At 37.9% G+C, this 20,146-nt stretch overlaps 1 protein-coding gene across 1 annotated transcript in view; it reads right to left on the reverse strand.

The window, feature by feature from the left end:
• mafb (MAF bZIP transcription factor b) overlaps window positions 1–20,146 on the reverse strand; it is a 55,356-nt gene that overhangs the window by 28,111 nt on the left and 7,099 nt on the right. The window contains exon 2 of the mRNA XM_079449692.1: window positions 17,800–17,867. Within this exon, the coding sequence (XP_079305818.1) occupies window positions 17,840–17,867 (28 nt within the window). The 3' untranslated portion in view covers window positions 17,800–17,839. The remainder of the gene's footprint in view (window positions 1–17,799; window positions 17,868–20,146) is intronic.

Raw genomic sequence — 20,146 nt, forward strand, 5'->3', positions numbered from 1 at the left:
GGGCTGTGGAGTGTTATCTTAACAAAAGGACTCGTCTCTATATAAATGACTCTCCCTCCGCTTGTGCTAATTAGAGACCGGCGTCATGAGCTCAAGCTAAAGCAGACTTCTTCATAACCACACACACACACACACACACTTATCCCAGCTCGAGTGCTATACAAACCATACGCTACATGGCTGTCTTACAAATCACTCAAACTCATTTTACGGCTTAAAAGGTTCCTCTATAATAGCTCATGAGACATACTGGAGATATGAGTCGATAGAGCATTCAGCTATAAAAGAAAAACAACTCATATTGGGAAATATTGAGGAGCGATGCTCATGAGACTTTTGGTTGCAATTTAGACATCCTTGGAAATCCTAAAATGCACGTGAGATTACAGGTAATTAATTCCGGGAAGAAACATCTCAGCATTCAATAGGTTTCAATAAAAATGAGTTTAAAAAATAAAATAATTATAATAAAATAATATAATAAAGTAAAATAATAAAATTCAAATCTCAGCTTTCAATAAGTTTAAATAAAAATAGGTTTAAGGAATAAAATAATTATAATAAAATAATATAATAATATAACATAATAAAATAGAAATCTCAGCTTTCAATAAATTTCAATAAAAATAAGTTTAAAATTAAAATAAATATAATAAAATTATATAATAATATAAAATAATAAAATACATATCTCAGCTTTCAATAAGTTTCCATAAAAATAAAATAAAAAAATTAAATACCATAAATAATATATAACAGTTTTTTTACAGTGTAGATGAAAAAATTGAGGTATTTTTATTGTGATTTTTCCTCGCACACAAACATGCATCATCCATCGCCTGTGTATTTGTCTTTCAGTGGCAACGTTCAATCTTCTTAAGAAGAGAAAATAAAAGGCCACTATCTGCGAGCTTGAGATATAACTGTGCTTGTGTCTAATACTCTTATGTAAACCCGACACAATCAAACCACAACAAAACCCTCCACGCTCAGTCAATATACGCTCTACTCGAGCCCCCGTGCAGATATTAGACAATGCGGTGGTCTTGACTGGCTTTAGAAGTGATAGTGAGAATAACGGGGGCTGTTTCTGAGTTTGACCTAAAAGAGGCACGAAGAAGAAGAAGAAGAAGATAACGCTCGCTGGGCTAACCCCAGCACCACATCCTCTGACAATCTCTGTTCTGAATATTCCACAATCTTGCGTGAGACCATCCGCGTCTGCTGTCTGATGTTTAAAGCCAAAGCTTTAGAAAAGGAAACCGATAAAAGAAAAGAAGAAATCGTGAAAAGCTCTTTGGTTAAAAATAACGTGACGTCAATTTCACGCTAATTCAGTTTGTTTCAATGGCGTTTATATATATTTTTTCTAAATAAAGTTTATGCATAAATAGCTAGTAAACTAAACAAATTGTTTATGGATAGTTTATAGTGGCTATTACTAGCCACAGACTGATAAACAAAAAAATACTTTTATGCTCAATGGGGATCAACGGGATCTATGTTCGTGTGCAATTTACAACCAAAATATTTGCATATTAAATGATAAATTTCTTTACTTAAAAGGTGAAATTGCACAACTAGCATCACTCATTAATGATATTTAGTCTTAAGTGGCATGTCCAGCGTTAAACCTCTCTACAAACACCCTGGGGCTTCCTCGATTCCCCACTGGTTTCATTATGAAAGACAGTTTCTACAAATATGAAGAAGAAGTCCAGATGTTTTGGCCATATTGATGGAGGCTACAGATGTTTACACCAGCTGGATTACCTGTTATCTTCTGACTACCTACATCAGGCACTTACAATACAATTTGTTTTTTTGACTCTTATCATCTGTATTGTATTAAATAACACAAACGCACATACACTTGCACATGTTTGATTACACCTATAATATATACCCTACAATCAACATACGATATATATATATATATATATATATATATATATATAGAGAGAGAGAGAGAGAGAGAGAGAGAGAGAGAGAGAGAGAGTGAACGTATATAATTCATTACTTTGGCACTGACCAATGTTTTAAAATAAACGGACATGTCTGCCATTGAAAATGTACATACGATCACCCAAACAAGGTTAATTGTATTGGACACTTGTGCAGAGCATCATCCTTAAAGGGGTAGTCCACCCAAACGTGACAATTCATTTAATCGCCCTCAAGTTGTTCCAAACCTGTATACATTTCTTTGTTCTGATGAACTCAAATATTGTTAAAAAATATTAGCACACATTTCTGGGACAACATTGAGCACAGTAGTAAAATGTAAATGTTAGTCAAAGGTGCCCAAGAAATGTTTGCTTTTCTACATTCTTCAAAATATCTCATTTTGTGTTCAACGGAACAAAATAATCCAAGTATTCTTCCTACTATAGTAGTCAATGATGTCCCAGAAACGTCAGTTGCCAACATTCTTACAAATATATATTTTTTGTGTTCAAGACAAAGGCATGTATAGAGGTTTGGAGCAACTTGAGGGTGAGTAAATGATGACAGAAGGTTCATTTTTGGGTGGACTATCCCTTTATTGAGGTCCAGATTGAACATACAGTACAAACAGGATCATATTTCTAAATGCTGAAAAACGACCCATAGACACAGATAAGAACTGACCGAGTGACCGGCAGGTCTGCAGCGTACATTGGCTTCACAGTACCAAACAGCAGACGGTCAAAGAGTCTAAACATTCACTTAATACAGTCTACCTAAAATAAAGGTTACAAAAATAAAACTCCAGAAATCTGATCTTATTTCTGTGGCAGTAGCATCACTAAACAGGAATAGCATATTTAATGATTACATTTCCCAGAACACTTCCCCCATCTGTCGTTGGGTGAACAAATAGACAAGCCATCAGTTGAGTCAATGTTCATCTGTCTGGTCAGAACATTCAAACAGCCTACGAATCGCCTACATATAGTCGTCGCTGCATATTACACGGGGTGAACAAAATCCCCCAAATTACACGTAATGACCCAAGACAGAAGACGAATGACACACATACAGGAAGAGAAGAGAGCGTATGGAAATGCGGAAGAAGTGTAGAGTCACTCTCTTTCTTGCTGCATGAATATTTAATGTTGTGGAAGTGAGTGAGACGTCTATGTGATGAGGAAGGTCAGTTTGTGAGCAGCGGGCGGAAGTCGGCCGGCCGCACGGGCGAGCAGATGACAGGGTTTCAGTCAGAAGAGGGTTCAGGGTTGCTGGGCTATCTCACAGTGTGTTTTGTGTGTGTGTGTGTCCTCATGCCATTTACTTACAGGGTTACCATGTAAGAAACTGCCATCAATGTGTTTAATCACGGCAGACTGTAAATGCACAGAAACATGCGGTAACATACTGTACGTACCAGCTCTGCGTTTACACAAATGTCTCTCAGTATCTCTTAATATCTCATTTATTTCACCTAAATGAAAACGTTTGCTTAGGTGTAAAGACCAAATTACCTTCACCATGATATCCTTATTTTTAGGGATGTAACGATTGGATGGTCGATTATAATGTGACGATTCAAGTCGGTCGATATATTAAATGAATCCCAATACATGTTGTGAACAGCAGGGGACGCGGTGTTTACTGCAAACCTGGTAAACGTGGATATGCTGACATTTCATAAAAATCCAAGATAGGAAAAGCACAGAGAAAGTCTTCGTTTTAAATTATATTTTTTATTTTATTTCAAATCGCAATTTAGTTTTGTATATATATATATATATATATATATATATTTTATTTTTTTACAAAGAAATGTACAACATTTGAGAAATAATAAAAGAGCACTTGCTCATTTCTAATTTGTCTCAACTCATTTTGAAAAATAAATATCGTGAAAAAACGCATCGTGAATCGCATCGTAAACTGAGTAAATCCTTACATCCCTACTTATCTTTTAAAGCTCTTAACTGTTACGGTACATCAACAATTCAGTTATTAATAAACTAACATGAACAATTGTGTTGTCCAACATTAACAAAGATTAATAAATGAAGAAAAACTATATCGCTTATTGTTAGTTTGTGTAAGCTAACTCATTTACTAATGTTAACAAATAAAACCTTAGACAGGTAGTAGAAACTTATTTTTTGTATGATTTGTTATGAATCCGTAGAACAATACAATTTATTTTAAAGAACATACAAAACGGTGTGTCGATGGCATTAAAGCATTAAAGAAGCCCACGATGATAAATATAATACGTGATTTATTCCCAGTCTCTGTGAATGTGTGTGTGTGTGTTTGGGAGTGTGTGTGTAACGCCTGTGTTTCATGATCTTATTTTAAACAGAGCGGCTGTAGATCGGACAGGTTCATAACTATAACTCTCTCACCCCAGATTACTCTGTCACCAGTAAGTACATCTCTTCCTCTATCACTGCGTTTACTGAGAGAGAAAAGAGGCTCTTTTCGAAAACCTTGTGAGCTAGTGAGAAAGTATTTTAAGGAATCAAAATTGTGCTCTTGAACGTTTTTGTATTCCTAAAGGCGGATGCCTTCTAAGATGCCTATTCAGGCCACATCCACACTTAGCCAGAGCTCTTCTATCCCATCTTTTCTTTCCTTTTCACAGCGTCGCCTCAAGAAATACCTTCGTACACACGAAACCACTAAACCGACTCAAAGCGCTTTAGTATACACGCCAAATCAGTATGTGGAGCTGTTATTCTGCCACAAAGATGCACTTAAAACGGAGAAGAAGATTTGGACTTTGACATCATTGTATTAGAAAATCTGGGTGCCAATAAGGGTGGCGTTTTCAGATTTATCAGCTCTGCGACCCGGTTTCAAAAAGCAGTGAAGTCGTAGCTTATGTGAACCGCTTCAAAAAAGTCACTTATGAGGCGTCTGCTGCAAAAGCGGGCAGTAGATAGCAAGGCAGCACGTTCGATAGTAGGACAGAGCTATCAAGAGATAAAAATCACAGAAAGTTTCCTTGCCACAACACCCCATAAATAATTTCTCGAGGTTCTTCCTGTTATTTGTATGACAACTCTGTTGCAATATCCTCTTCTAGCATGTCACACTTTCATACGGAACGCTCTCAATCTCAGCAGAGGTGACAGAGGATTTTCAGAAAGGAAATGCTGTTGTGCGGAAGTGATTTATGACAACGTGGTGTCCATGTTTGATTAAAAGTGATATTCGCCATCTGTTGAGCGGGGCCACTTGTTTTACCCCGAAACAATTACTGTAAAAGCTCCACAGGAAAGTCCATTTCCCATGATTCCAGGGATCAAACTCGCTCTCTGTGGGTTTAAAAGTCTCTTGGTGAATTTGGCACGGACACACACACACAACTTCGGCATTCAAGTTTTGAAAAAAAAACACAATTTAGTTTGATTTATAAGCTCTTTTCCTCAAAGGGAACCATACACAAAGCCCACACAAAGTCAAAGGGATACGATCTTTGAGAGGACATTTTCACTTCAGATGATACTACCATTGATACATTACATTTCACTTATTACCATGTTCCACAGTTTTCATTGAGACAACTAAGGAGGGAGACGCCGTATACATTATCAGAGGAATATGCAAATGATGATCGATTAATATGCAAATGAGCATCGATCTGATTTCCACGGTCTGAGTCACGTCGAGTATTGAATGTCTGAATATAAGGACAGTCGAAAACCTGCAGCGTTTGCATATTTTAATTGTGTGTGTGCTGCCTGGGGGCCTCACTCAGCTCTGTCAGGGCCTGTGAGGTGTCCCTTCAGATTGCCTGCACAGAAAAGGGCAGGAGGAGCTAATTGGGCTCTCTATTAATGCCAAAAATACAAAACACATGCACACATACTTCTCAGCAATATATCGTTTTAAATCAAGCATTTTATTGCATTTGAACTGCGCTTGAGTTTAGTTGCAATATTTGGAGACTTTTGACTCATTTTACAGCCTCGTCGCATCCACATTCCACAATATTAATATCCATCCGGACTTAGTAAAGGAGAGCATTACCGTTTCCCACACGACTCTACGCTAGACGACAGCAGAGCTCATTCAGGAAGTCATGTGATTAAACGTGACGCTTGTTATAGCTGCTATATGCAGATGAAATGTTAATTAAATTCAGAGGTTTAATTAGAATCTGTGAGAGATACTCGCAGCCCATTTACGGATGGAGAGCTTGTTTAAACAGACGGCTAATCTGATAACTCTTGTCTGTTCTGTAGCGATTTGTTCTCTCTGGAGCGTTGTTTCCTGCGCCCATATTCAAGTACAACAGATCGCGAGCTGAAACACGACTTAACTGACATGGAAATGTTCATTATCAAACCCGTAAGAAAGGATAATCTTTATAATATCTTAATTGTTTCTTCTAGACAGATGTGAGATGAAATGAGGGCCAATGGAGACCTGCTTCTCTGTAACGTATTGAATGCTAAAGGAAAGAAAGCTAAAATATCCTTTATACAGTATATATATTTGTTTTTTATTTCTCTTTCTCTAAATATATATATATATATATATATATATATATATATATGTGTGAATGGGGACGGAGGCCGTCAAGCTCCAAAATGGACAAAAAAGTACCTTTAAGTTCAGAAGAGATGAGGCACACAACTGTTTTCTAAAGATGCACATATAGATAACCACATACACACAGTCAGCGCTCATAATCTATCATATTTAATGTTGTTCTTCTGCATGTGCACAGCTCTCTCTATGAGCACATGTTTGAAAACAGAGAATCGTCTTTATTCAGTGTAGATATTTGTTCTCTTATTTCATGTATTTAGCAATCGGTCAAAGTGACACGCTTTAAGTCAAAGCCCTGTCTCTTCCTGTGTGTGTGCGTGTGAGATTTCTATCACTTTTTTGCCTTTTCCACAGAAAAGAGTTTCGTGGAGGAGTTTGGTGTTCAGATCGCATGAAAGTACAATATGTAAATACACAAATGTAATTATTTGTAAGACGAAATGTGATGCTAAACAGTGTATACTATTCCTGTATTTTGTGTTGTGAAAAGTTGCGTTCAGCTTGCACATTGTAGAATAGTAGTATAGTAAATAATTGAATTGTTTGAGTTCATATTAGCGGGTAAAGTACATAAACAAGACCATCCAACTGATAGAAAAATATATTTAGATTAATATAAACAATTAATATGTGTGTGTGTATCTAGAGCCCACTTTGTGAACAAATTTGTTTAATATTTTTATTAAATTTTATACATTCAAGTCACTATTAATCTTTCTACATTTTTAGCATGGATGGATTCTCATGTTTGGCCTGACCTGAGGTTTACATAAAAACTCATTCAAAAACTGCACGAAGTAGAAACAAATTGCAACATTTTTAGTTCGATTCTGACACCTGTGAAATTCCAACTGGCATGATAGACTGAAGCGCTTTTTTGATAAACATCTTCACGTTTAAGCAGCGCGAGACAGCAACACTTTTCTTGCATGATTTTGCACTAGATCAGAGATGTGTCTGATATTGATTTTCTGGTGGGTGTTTTCGTTCACCAAAGGTTTGTTGTGACCTTTATTCAGCTCTGTCTGAATAGAAGAAGCAGAACGGAAAAGTAGATCGAGACATCAGACAGTCTGAATCTTGTGACCCTTTCACCTTATATAATAAACTAATGTGAGGGTCAGACAGCGAGAGGTGAGGAATCAAAATCACTTACTTTAAAAACAAGAAAGCTGTTTGACCCTTGAGATTTATTAGTTTATTTATTTTAGAGTGTATTTTTAACTTAAGTATTCATTTGAACATTATCATTATCAAGATATACTTGATAAAAATGTTTTTACTAACGCTCATTAATTCTATACTTGCGTTTTAGTCATTTGTTTAATGTAGCTTTCCTTTTTTCTTCCATATTTTGGCACCCACGAGTAAAAAACATATTTTCAAATACGCACACCTGTCCGCTCATTCTGAACCAATATTTTCCTCGGTTCAAACGTAAACAGCGTCTCTCGTAAAACCCCCATCCGACTTCAAACTCCGCAGAGAGCGCCTTCAATTTTGCTCCAATTTCACGTCACAGGAACCTCCAGCGTTTTTCTTCCATTTAACTCCATCATAATGGCTTTCGCTTAAGCACGTCTGCAAGGCGACACAATTAATTGTGTTTCTATTTTGTGCAGTTAATTTCACACTGTTAAGCAGCGTGTAAAAACACATGAGTGAAACCGCAGAGACAAACGCACATGCGACGCTGATACGACACACGCGACGTTCCCAGATGAAAGAGCGGCATGCAGCCGATTTTAGATAGAGGTAATATTCTGAATTATGAGGAATACAACTGCAAAAAAGTGGGAAATCATTGACCTTTATATCATCAACAAAGCAATTAAGCCCTGCAGAAGATGTCACGCTGCAAACTTAAGATGAAATACTTCTGCAAAAAAAGAAAACTCTCCACCAACATCAGTCATCCCAAACCCATGTGACGTCACTTCTTCGGTGGAACACAAAAGGGCAAATTTAACAGAATGTCCCGTGTGCGGTTTAACATAGTCTACAATGAAAGTGAATGGGGACGTCAAGCTCCAAAATGGACAAAAAAGTACATTTAAATGATCCCAAACGGCACCAAAGAATTGGCACTCCATGAGAAAACATTGCCCAAGACTTGTGCATTAGGGTACAGATTGTATGAATTACTATTATGATATTTTCGTTTCTTTTTTGACTTTTGCAACCTGACAGCCCCAGTCCCCTTTCACTCTCACGGCTGCACATGGAAAAATAGCCGCTATTATATTTTGCAAAACATTTCTGTTGGTATTCCGCAGATGAAAGTTATGTCACTTCTTCGGGGAAGCTGGATGAGCAATGAAGTATGTCTTTAAAAGTGAGGAGGTGCACCTCATACCGCTGATATTCATTCATAATACAGACTTACTTTAAATGAAATAGGCTCGACTTACAAATGATGTTCTTTTAATAAAATTCAAGACTTTAAAGCGGTTAGTTCATGGTTCGTGCGGCAGCAAAGGTGCACAAATAAAATGGGTCATCTCAATCATTGTGAATGTTGTATAAAGTTTTGTACTGGAAATACACAGGTCGTACGTGAAATTCTGTTAAAAAACGATAATACAATTTTAATAAACAGGGCAACGGCCTATAGAGAAATATGTTATTCTTACATGTAGCTTTGTACACCGCAGGGATCTAGAAAGATTTTGATCAGACTTATATTGGTCATAGCAAAGGGCTCTCTCCACTTACATTTTACAGTTTGTAAATGAATAACCCTTTAAAATCCCTTAAAATCCACTGAGCCCCGGCACATCCAATAATCCCAATTTAACACATGTGGCCAACTATAAACAACAATATGAGTTGTGCAACCAAACGATTATGAAGCAAAACATATGTAAAACTAAATATGCATAACACTAAACCTCAATGTACGACTTAAGATCAAACAGAACACAGCTAAATCTAACCAAACCTACATCTGAGAATGTCCGCAAAGGTAACACAAATTGATAAATGTAAATAATGTTGTGTGTGTGTTATAAAGCTCAGTGGTGGTAAATATTCATGTGAGTGTGAGGGTATATTGGGTCTATTTCCTCTGTGCTATAATAAGACCGTGTGTGCGTGTGTGTGCGTGTGTGTGTGTGTGTGTGTGTGTGTGTGTGTGTGTGAGAGAACTAAAGGACACAGGGAACACGCTCTCTGTTTGTTTAACCAGCACAGTATGTTCATGCTGTGTGCCAACTTTCTGCTCTCTATCTCTCTCTCTCTCTCTCTCTCTCTCATGTGGAGGCGCAAGAAAGTATTGGAACACTTAAATGAAAATTATGTCACCATTTACTTTCCATTTTGTCATTCTGTACCTGTATGACGTTCATCCGCAGAACACAAAAGAAGATATTTTGAAGAATGTTGATGGCAGCCGCTGGCATTGGTTTCGGTTTTGTGTCCATACAATAGAAGTGCATGGCTGCTATTGCTGTTCGGTCAACAACATTTTTCAACATATCTTCTTTTGTGTCCTGCCAAAGAAAGTCATACAGGTTTGAAATGACAAGAGGGTGAATGATGACAGAATATTCATTTTTGGGTGAACTATCACTTTAAAACATGCATGACAAATAATGAATTAGCAAACCAAGAGGATATGCAAACAAATGATGTTGGACCCTTTCTCAGAACTAACTTTATTTTTCCGAGCCATTTTTGCCATGACTTTTAATCAATAGTTGTCAAGGGGATTTATAGAATATGTCAGTAAGTTCAAGTGGGGTCCTAAAGTGCTACTTCAACCAACTAAGTGCAGCGCGCTTTAGCATCCGGTCAACAAAGGTAATAACATAGACACCTTTAAAGTTGTCACAAACGGTCAAATAAGAAAATGACTTAATAATGAATGACTCTTTAACATCTCACTGAGGTGGCGGGGTTATGAAACATTGACCAGTGCAGATTTTAGAAAGAAACGGTCACTTGGTATTATAAGTGATTTGCATTGAGTAACAGGCTTTTATTCCGAGCGATTTACAAATGAGACTAACACAGAAGTGATTCATCTAAGAGAGAAAACAATACCGCTATTTATGCCACAAGATGTATTTGGACAATCACATCCCGATTTCCGCAATCTAATACGCGGACTGCTATAGTTAAACACAGCGACCAATGAGGATATTTTTAACCCAAATCTCGATTCTAGTCAGAATATTGTTTTCAGCATTTGTTTTCTTTCTTATAAACGGTCAAGCGGATGAAGAGTGTGTTTTATTTTAGTTGCTGTAATCGAATCCCAGGATATCAGGATCTGTGCGTGCAGATTATCACAGAGCTAATCTAACAAACCCAGCCGTCAGAATTCATTTAGAGCGATGGAGAGAGCACATCCAACGTCTCCGAGTCTCTGTGTTTACTCAGAAATCGACACAATAATGAAAGAAAGTGAAGGTGGAAAGGCAGCGCTGGTGGGAATTGGAGTGTTGAATCGTTAAAAAGCCTCTTTTATCCGCAGAATGTTCGGCCTGTAAATGAGGTGTCCTAGCGGAGAGTACATTACACTATCTGTGTGTGTGCGTGTCCCAGCGGGGAAATCGTACCGATATACACCGGCCTGTGGCTGCTCCGCGCTGCACCGGCTGCCTTTGATTTGCCTGTTTTATACGAGAACAAACGCACGCAAATACACTCTGCATGTAAATCTAAAAGCAAAACTGTATTGCTTAGAGGTCGCCTGTTTCTTGCTCGTGAGACTTATAATGGAGAAAACACAAAGATTTCAATTAGGTTTTAAAGGTGCAATCTGTAACTTTTTATAGTTTAAATAAAAACGAAAATGTCAGCCCTGGTTTTGTGTGCATGTTTTGGAACAACGTGAGGGTGCCTATAGTAAATTATGAACAAACTTTCACTATGGGTGAACTTTTCCTTCATGATCAAAGGTTTGATTATGAGCAATCGTTAAAGTCACACTTGACGTAGCGACGACATGAAACGGCATCGTGCTGGCCGGCACGCTAGACATACCGTAAAGCAAAGCTGTAATGAGCTTCGTGGACTGTTGGGGTCACAATAACAGAACAGGGGTTATATTCGCCCCATGCGTGATACGGACAGAAACTGATGAGTTCAGTGGAAACGTGGCAAACGTGTGAAAATAAAACACAAAAAAGTCGTCACATGGCTTCCGTTTGACATTTTCGAGTGGGTGGCACTTGAGGTTACGAGAGGCTGCATGGAACAACCTACACCCAATACACATCCACACATCTCTCTCTCTGTCCGCAGTGTGTCATCATTACGAATGCAAGCGTCATTATTGCTACTCATATATGGGGTTATTGATCTCACGAGAATGCGAATGTTCTCTGTGGTTAATTCTTACGTTGTGAATAGTACCCAAACTTACGATTACTAGAAAAAACGATATTGAAACGTAACGTTACTGGAACGAAAGCAAATCACACTGGAATGTACGAACAAAATTCTACGAATTGGCCAAAATTAGCCACCTTGTAAAAAACGTATATTTTGAGATTGTGTCGAAACATTGTTTCTGGCAAGTTCATAGCATTAGTGATGATTGTTGATTGTGTGCATTTATGACGCCACGAGTGAGGTTAACACACCAGCCCTCTGCATTTTGGCGGATGCGTAAATGCTTTAACTCATATTCGTTTGACAATAATTGTACCAGAGGTGGTGAGTGTCCCTCCTCTTTCTGTTAATAGACTGCATGGCTTTTCTCTCCTGCTCAGGTACAACATGGAACGGCCGGGCCTCCGGAGTCGTCCAGTCATGTCAACTGTCTTCAGACTATTGGATTTCCTTAAGGTTAAAAGGTCTCGATGTGTCACAAAAGGTGCAATCTACAAACGTCTGCATCATTAAAACTAAACATGACATGAGAGAGCGAAAGGGAGAAAGAGACCTTGTATGTGGCACTGTAAAGCTGTCACACTCGGAGTGAAGCAGCAGGGGATTGTGGGATTGTGCAGGATGAAGTGGCTCAGTGGACTGAAAATGTTTTCTCTCCTCTGAACACATAAAGTCAGTGCTGGAAGTGGGCTGCTCTTCGCTCGTGAGGAGTTCCGGCAATTCTGTGTCTTTCTGTTCGGAGTACCATCAATTATTTTTCTATATCAGCATGTCCCTGTGGGACAAAACAATTTGTTCTGTAGCTCTCACTGGATAAGGAGTGATAATCTCGCGAGCCAAACTTTGACTAAGTGCTTTAAATATTGTGTATATTGCACCCAAGTCCGGCCAAGAACCTTACGCCATTCGTATATGAAAACTCATTTGGACCAACACAGATTTTGACTTATTTTGCATGATGTTTAAAAAGTTCATTTGCAAAAACAGATATCTCAATCTTGTATTTTTATGTGCATTCCAAGTAATATCAGTCTGGCAAGTTAATACATACATTGCAAGTAGTTATCTTCTGTACTTGCATGTGTAGACAACAAACAACATGTATTCATTTATTTAAAGGATTTAGCCAAACCTGAACTGCATATTACAACTGCTAATAAATAAATCAAATTATTAACCAATACATTTATTACATATTTTAACAAAATATGATCGGCGCTAAAATTTTGAATATAGAAAATAGTTGAATGTATAAATGTGTAACATATCAAACACGTGCTGTATAGGGCTTTTAGGAATACATTAATTGGTTCTGATTTCCCTTTAAATACAGAAAATAGTTGAATCTATAAAATAAACAACATGTACAAAAGGTTCTGTGTAGACAATGGCTGTTTTGCCTTTATGAAGAGCAAACGTGCTGTGATCGTAGTCGTGAAGTCACATCACCGAATCAAGTAAGATAACAAAAAGCAACGTGCAAACTGCGTTCAGAACAGATTCTGTCGCCACATTTGAACAAAATACCAAATTTCCACAATGGTGTTCAATAACAAAGACATGGGCTATATCGACACACAATTCATTCTTTAAATCCTGTATAACCAGATGATGGAAAGGAAAACTACCCAACAGATCCACGCAGTTAAACCTTTACACTAACAACATGGTTTTGTTAAATGAACATCTGTTCCTAATTGATTAAATTGAGCTCTGTACAGGTGAAGCAGTAGCAGTTTCATATGCTGACTCGGCTTTATCCCCGATGTTTCCAGAGATACTGATTTAGCACATTTCTTCTATTTTGGTCTGTTTCTCTGTTTCCAGCCCCACACTAATCTCACCGCTGCTGAGATGAGCTGAGCTAAGAGAAAGAAGAATGTGTTTCTATAATTCTCCTTCCGCAAGGTGAATAATGTTGTTTATAAATGAACTCGCATTATACTCAAAAGTAATGGAGTAAATTTTAGTGCAGTTAATCAATGATCACTCTTACTAATATTTATGCGTGCTTTGTGTATTTATGCTTATTAAAGTGCCACAAAGTTAACTTGGCAACAGGCTGCCGTCAAAATCGATTGTGAATTGGATGCGCAGAACTGTACAGTATTTGTATATGGTACTGCCATACCTTTCCAGAAGCGTCAGCTCCATTACAAAGCCTACTAAACTAGACAACATTCAAAAGCATCAGACGGTATTGTACCTTTTGCCTAACATCTAAAACACCAACGCATCCTTTGCAATCCCAGCATATATTTCGACGAGAGTGTTAAATTAATTCTTAATAAATTAAGAATTTAACCTGTGTATCCTTCGTAAAAAAAAACGTTAGCTTTGCAACATGTAATAGTACGAGTTATTGCTATTTACGTAGCACACATGATCGCTGCCTTTGAAGAATGTTCCAAATAGTCACGTGTGAAGTTTGCAGACAGTTGATGGCACGATGGATCAGTTTAAAAGTTTAGAAACACAATACTTAGAAAACCACCAGCTCACTGTTGCAGTCTTTATTCGGCGGATCTGTTTCCTTTGCCTAATATACTAATCACTTAGATAAGTGTGAAATTCATGAGCCGTATGCCAGAGCCACTGCAATTTAGCTGCTCTGTGTGATCTGTGGTGCATTATGGGAATTCGATCCACCTCCAATGACCCAAGAAGGGGATACGCAAAAGATGGAGTGAGACAAACAGTTTTAGGTCAGTCAAAATGTCAGTGTTGAATATGACTCTGTCTACTGTTGAGGCACTACGACCGTCATCTCAGGCTTTTTTGGGGGTGCCACCTGCATTGAGTCTGTAAAACACATTAAACATGCTTTAAAAGTGTTCACAGGCCCCTCGGCCCCCTTTCACTCCATGGCATGAATATGTAACAGCTGTTCACATGTCTATGCTCGAGTCTGTAGGAACATTTGATTTCACATTTAAGGCAAATAAAAAAGAGAGTTGTGTCTGGGCTAGGATGGGTGTAGATATCACAACATTACATTTATATACGTTAATGAAATTACGTTAATGCGATTATTAAAAAGACATTTATTATATAGAATTACATTTCATTTATGTAAAATGTGAAAAATGTCGGATGCTTTTTTTGTAATTCCAACAATAATTTGTGGTAATCACTAGAATATTTTTTATTGTTGTTATAATGAATACATAATAATGCAATAAATATGTAATAGATTATATATTCTAGTGCTAATTAAAACAAAAATGTAAATAAAAGATTTACAGAACTTTGTAAAGAAATATGTTTGAAACAACGACGTACTACACATGATGTCTTTGTGTTTTCATATATCATCACAGTAATAAATTTGCCTATGTATCCACAAAAATCATTACAAAACACACGCTAAGCAGATACGTGACACAGCAGACCCGTGCATATAAGTCAACAAACGGGGCCCGAACGCGCGTGCCTTCAGAAACTTCCTAGAAATGGCCGAGCAGCCCCTACCTCAGCCCTGTTATTCCCTTATTTATTTATTTCTGATGGTTAGTTCCCGCAGAGCTCGCAAAATTAATGTCAACCGGCAGAAAATAGACATGGAAAGCTAAAATTCAGCACTTTCTGGCCACCGAAGATATTTGTCAAGCTAACAAGGAGGCAAAGAGGCTCCCTGTTCCTGGGAAAATATATGCCACGGAATCGGCAGCTTTGGAGACGGCGAAGAGGTGAATAAAAGCAAGGGATTCGGTGAGGAGGAAGAGAGGGTTATGGATGTCACGTCTGTCAGAGACACATTCGTTCTTACGCCGACCGGAGATGGATGAAATGACCGCGGAACAGACGGGCGTTTATTCACGACTGTAACACGGGTGACTGTGCAGTCTGCTGCGCTCTGAAGTGACTGTTAAAACACCACACTGCAAAATCGGCAGTGTTAAAAAAAATCTAATTAACTCTCACAGTGTATATATAATCCACACTTTGATAGTGTTGACTATATACACTGTGAGTGTTTATTTGACCCCTTTTAACACTCACAATTTTGCTCTGCATTGATACGAGCATATAAATAAATATACGGTAAACACTGCTGCTCGGCTCGAGAATACTGTGTGATGCGTCACTTAATTTCACTTAATGATTACATCTTTTTTTATTGATTCTGACACACAGTCATGATCAGACACTCTGTGATGTCATTGAAAAAAACCTTTCATTTTTTCACATTTATTTTCCTTTTGATCCTTTTTTTCGGAGTAATTAATGAGTTCAGAAATATAAAAATTAGGATCCCGACACTGACCCAAAAATTGAGTCTCTCTATTTCTATTCGACATTGTGGATTAGAATGAGGTTTAATTAAACACGAGGCATAAATCTAAAGAGAGAATGTAAGAGGGATGACCACAGGCAATAAATGCGGTTGGAGGGGGGAGAGAGAGCGAGAAAGAGAGAGAGAGAGCGAGGAATGCTGCAGGCTACAGGAAGTACTAATGTCTTCAAGTGTTGTATTTTGGTTGCAATATATTAACCGGATCCCAAAATTCTGAAATATAGAGAAACAGACAAAAGAGATGTTTAAATGGCCTAAACTTGCACACATAAACCAGAAGGTTTCTATTTTTAGTCAGCGTGTCTGACTCGTCCTGGTGTTTTCTGAAGCCCGCGTGTGCCCGGTGCTAATTGAGCACATGGCGGGATACATTACACAGGTCTGAATCCAGCCGAGGGTCAGGAAGGATGAGAGCGTACAGTACCGTTTCTCCACGAGTCTCTGAGTATTTTTAACTGTGTGGTTGAGCGGTATCTTCAGGAGCCGATGCTAAATATATCTCATATCCTTATTGGCTTCAGTTACATTCAACACAGACACACACACAGCGGATGGTGCGTGTATAGGACAACAAAAAATGAATTAAATTGTGTACTTCAAAAATATCTCACACGAACTAAACGATAATATGTATTTTTATAATGTTTACGATACTGGTGCTGATACGCCGTACCCACGACATGATACCAATGCGACGACAACCCAATTTAACAAATGAAACTAAATGTATCTGCACGTGCAACGAAAATTAAGACAAACCATATTGTGACTTCATCTAAAAATGCTGAAGTATCAACTCAGAAACCAATACTGTCCTATTAGATGTACCCACAGCTAACAAGAACTAGACCACGCACGCACGCCACGTTTACTTATCTGTCTAAATGAGGACATTCTATTGTGTTACGCACAGCTAGATATTAACACCGTTACCTTTAGATGATGTTTGCCATTTACAATGAAAAAAACGCTGTGTTTTTACAAGTAAGGAGGTCCCCAAAAGAAGGTTTGCTCAAGTTTCCCTTACTTTTGGGTTATAATTTGTGTCCAATATAGGTATACACACACACACAGAAGCGCACACACACACACATCATCATGGTTATAATTGGTAAATCCTAAGCGTGGCCAATTTTAGCCACACATGTACGCACAGATTTCAGTTTCTGGTCTATATCAGGCAATGGCATCGCTGTGGTCAGTTTATATTAAGATGGACAGTCAAGTGCACGAAAAGCAAAAGAAACCAACTTGTGTCATTTAAATTCCCAAACATCATAACCTAACCCATTTCTATTTCTAACATGCCTGCTAACAACCGGCAAGCGATGTCATTGGTATAGTGTCAACAGAAAAAGATAGATTTATGAAGTTTACTTGAAAAATAATGTTACATGCAAGGTCATAATATTTGAGAGTATCAGAGAAAGTAAGGCATTATACATGCGTTGTGTGTGGGTAGGAATCAAATTTTAATTTCTTTACATAAAAAAAGAGTGTGCACAATACTTGTTATTCATCTAATATTGTATAGATTGTTTTTACAAATAATTGACTTTAAAATATTGCATTTGACAGCATTAAGTGAAGCATATATTGCACTTTTTTCTATTATTGATAATCATAAATAATAAGGACTACAAAAAAAACATTGGTCTTACCTCAGACTGCAGGGGCAAAGGGCAGGGGACAGAGGTCATATCACAGGTGTAGAAACTTTCGTGACGTCCTTCCGTGATGAACAAAAAGAGAGAGAAAGAGAGATAGAGCGAGAAAAGATTAATGTTATACCATGGTAGTGTTTAACACTTCAGAACATCAGGTCAAAAGAGAAAAAAGGTTTTACAGTTTTTATTAAATATGTTTAATAAAACATATGTTAGTTCTCCCTCACTCTAGCCGTTCACAAACAAAAAGAAAAAAAAACATGTAAAACTAAAAATAAAAATAAACAAACAAACAAAGGTTGTGTCTTTTAAATGTAACCAATGGCAGTACATGCAGTAAAGGTTAGACTATCGCTGCTACAAAACTAAAGTAAAGCCTGTTAAATCCCTCGACCCAGTTCAGTTCACAAAGCCATTCATTCTGTTCTGTAATCACTGCGGGCCAGTCCGAGTGAACTTTGACCTCGCCGTGCAGCAGACACGGGATATGTGTGTTCAGAGCGAATTCTGTAAGCTTGAAACATCTCCAAAAAAAGGATTACAGTGCAAAACGAAACATTTATCTCACACAATCGTTCCTCCAGCTTGTGAACAACATTTAAAACCACCGATAACAGCGTTAAAAGAGAAAGCGCAGCAGTGCAATGTTCACCCACAGACCAGGCACTTTCACAGCATTTACTTGCCAGCAGACCCAGACCCAGACACATTTTTCCATTTGCTCGCATGTAAAGTGCAGCACCACCGATACTATATATGAACAATTCATGTCTAAAAAAGCAAAGAGAGTGTAGAAAAACATCTATTCAGAAATAATAACTACACAGATTATTGAATTCATGTAAAAAAATCTAAGTTGCGAATAACCATTCAAAATAATATGTTCTCACATTTTCGGAAACTTAAATCTTAATATATAGATCTTACACACTACATTATTTATCCTTTATAAAACTTAGCTGTATAAATCAATTTACTCGTAATAAAAAGAGAAGCTCAGTCATTCTGCTTAACATTACTGCACAAAGAGGCAGCGAACCAACGCACAAACAGGGCATCACTTCTAAATGTCCTCACCCCCCCAACACGTGCAGTGCGGTCCAGTGAACAAGCATCAACTTTATACAGCTTCAACATCTAAAACAAAAAGATGTTTATGTCATTTCATTTACCAAAGCAAATCCCTTTTCATTATAGGAAGATATAAATGGTATCTACAATTGGTATTTGGGGAATATAAAAAGACTCAATTTTAGCATAACATTAATAAAAATATTGTAATAAGCCATCTAAAACCCAACCTTAAATTAAGCCTGTTTTTTTTTTCATTACGTGCTTGTCTCAGACAGCATCAGATCAGCATTAATATATAATATCAAGAAGTCATTCAGTGGAGACAATGGGGAATTCCCTTTTTACCCCTAACAATTTTTCTTGTACCAATCCGTGTTCTCATTATTGCCGTAAGCCATCGACTTCAAAGTGAAAATGAACTGGTTTGCAATGTGACAGATGTGTCACTGATCCGGTTTCCGCTGGAAAGCGTAAATGAACATGTGCTAAATGCAAAGCCGCAGAACGTTATTAAAAGAAAAAGGCAATGCTATGGTATCGACAACAAACGATCATTTCAAACCTGTATGACTTTCTTCCGCAGAACATAAAAGAAGATATTTTTAACAATATATGTTACCAAACAATATCTTCATTTTTTTTTTAAGAAAGTCGTGCAGGTCTGAAGTAAGGTAAATTACAGATGTTTAAATAAGCTCCCTTTAAAATAAAATAACTACATTTCCTATAAACCGGAGGTAATTTTGAGATGTGCCCTAAATATCAGCGAGCTGTAAGCGGCATGGTGGTGTGGTGACGGCAGGTGCTGGGAAACGAAACTTCGTGGAGGCGTTTTATTGATACAAGAGTGTCATGGAACAGCTCAAGGACTCGCTTTTGTTTTCATATTCTCCTCACTGCTGTGCTCCCTGCCACAGGACATGACATCACTCGCCGGGGTCGCGGCCCGCCACTGACTCCACGACGAGAAAAATGGAAAGGGGGAGAGATGAAGACGAGAAGAGAAAGACTTGGGAAGTGGTGCTCTGTAGGTCACCTTGCCTGGCTGTGAGATCAATGTCGCTTTGACTCGCTGGTTAAAAAGGAGAGAGAGAGAGAGAGAGAGAGAGAGAGAGAGAGACTGCAGCTGAGACACCTTGCCAGTAAATCACCTTGCCAGCTTCATTGAGATGCAGGTATAACAGATAATGGGCACAAAGCCAATGCCTATAGTACCAACCCACCCACGCTCAGCCATGGTCACCTCAAACTCTTTCATACTTCTGCA

Source organism: Barbatula barbatula, assembly GCF_947034865.1.
Source record: "Barbatula barbatula genome assembly, chromosome: 25".
NCBI lineage: Eukaryota > Metazoa > Chordata > Actinopteri > Cypriniformes > Nemacheilidae > Barbatula > Barbatula barbatula.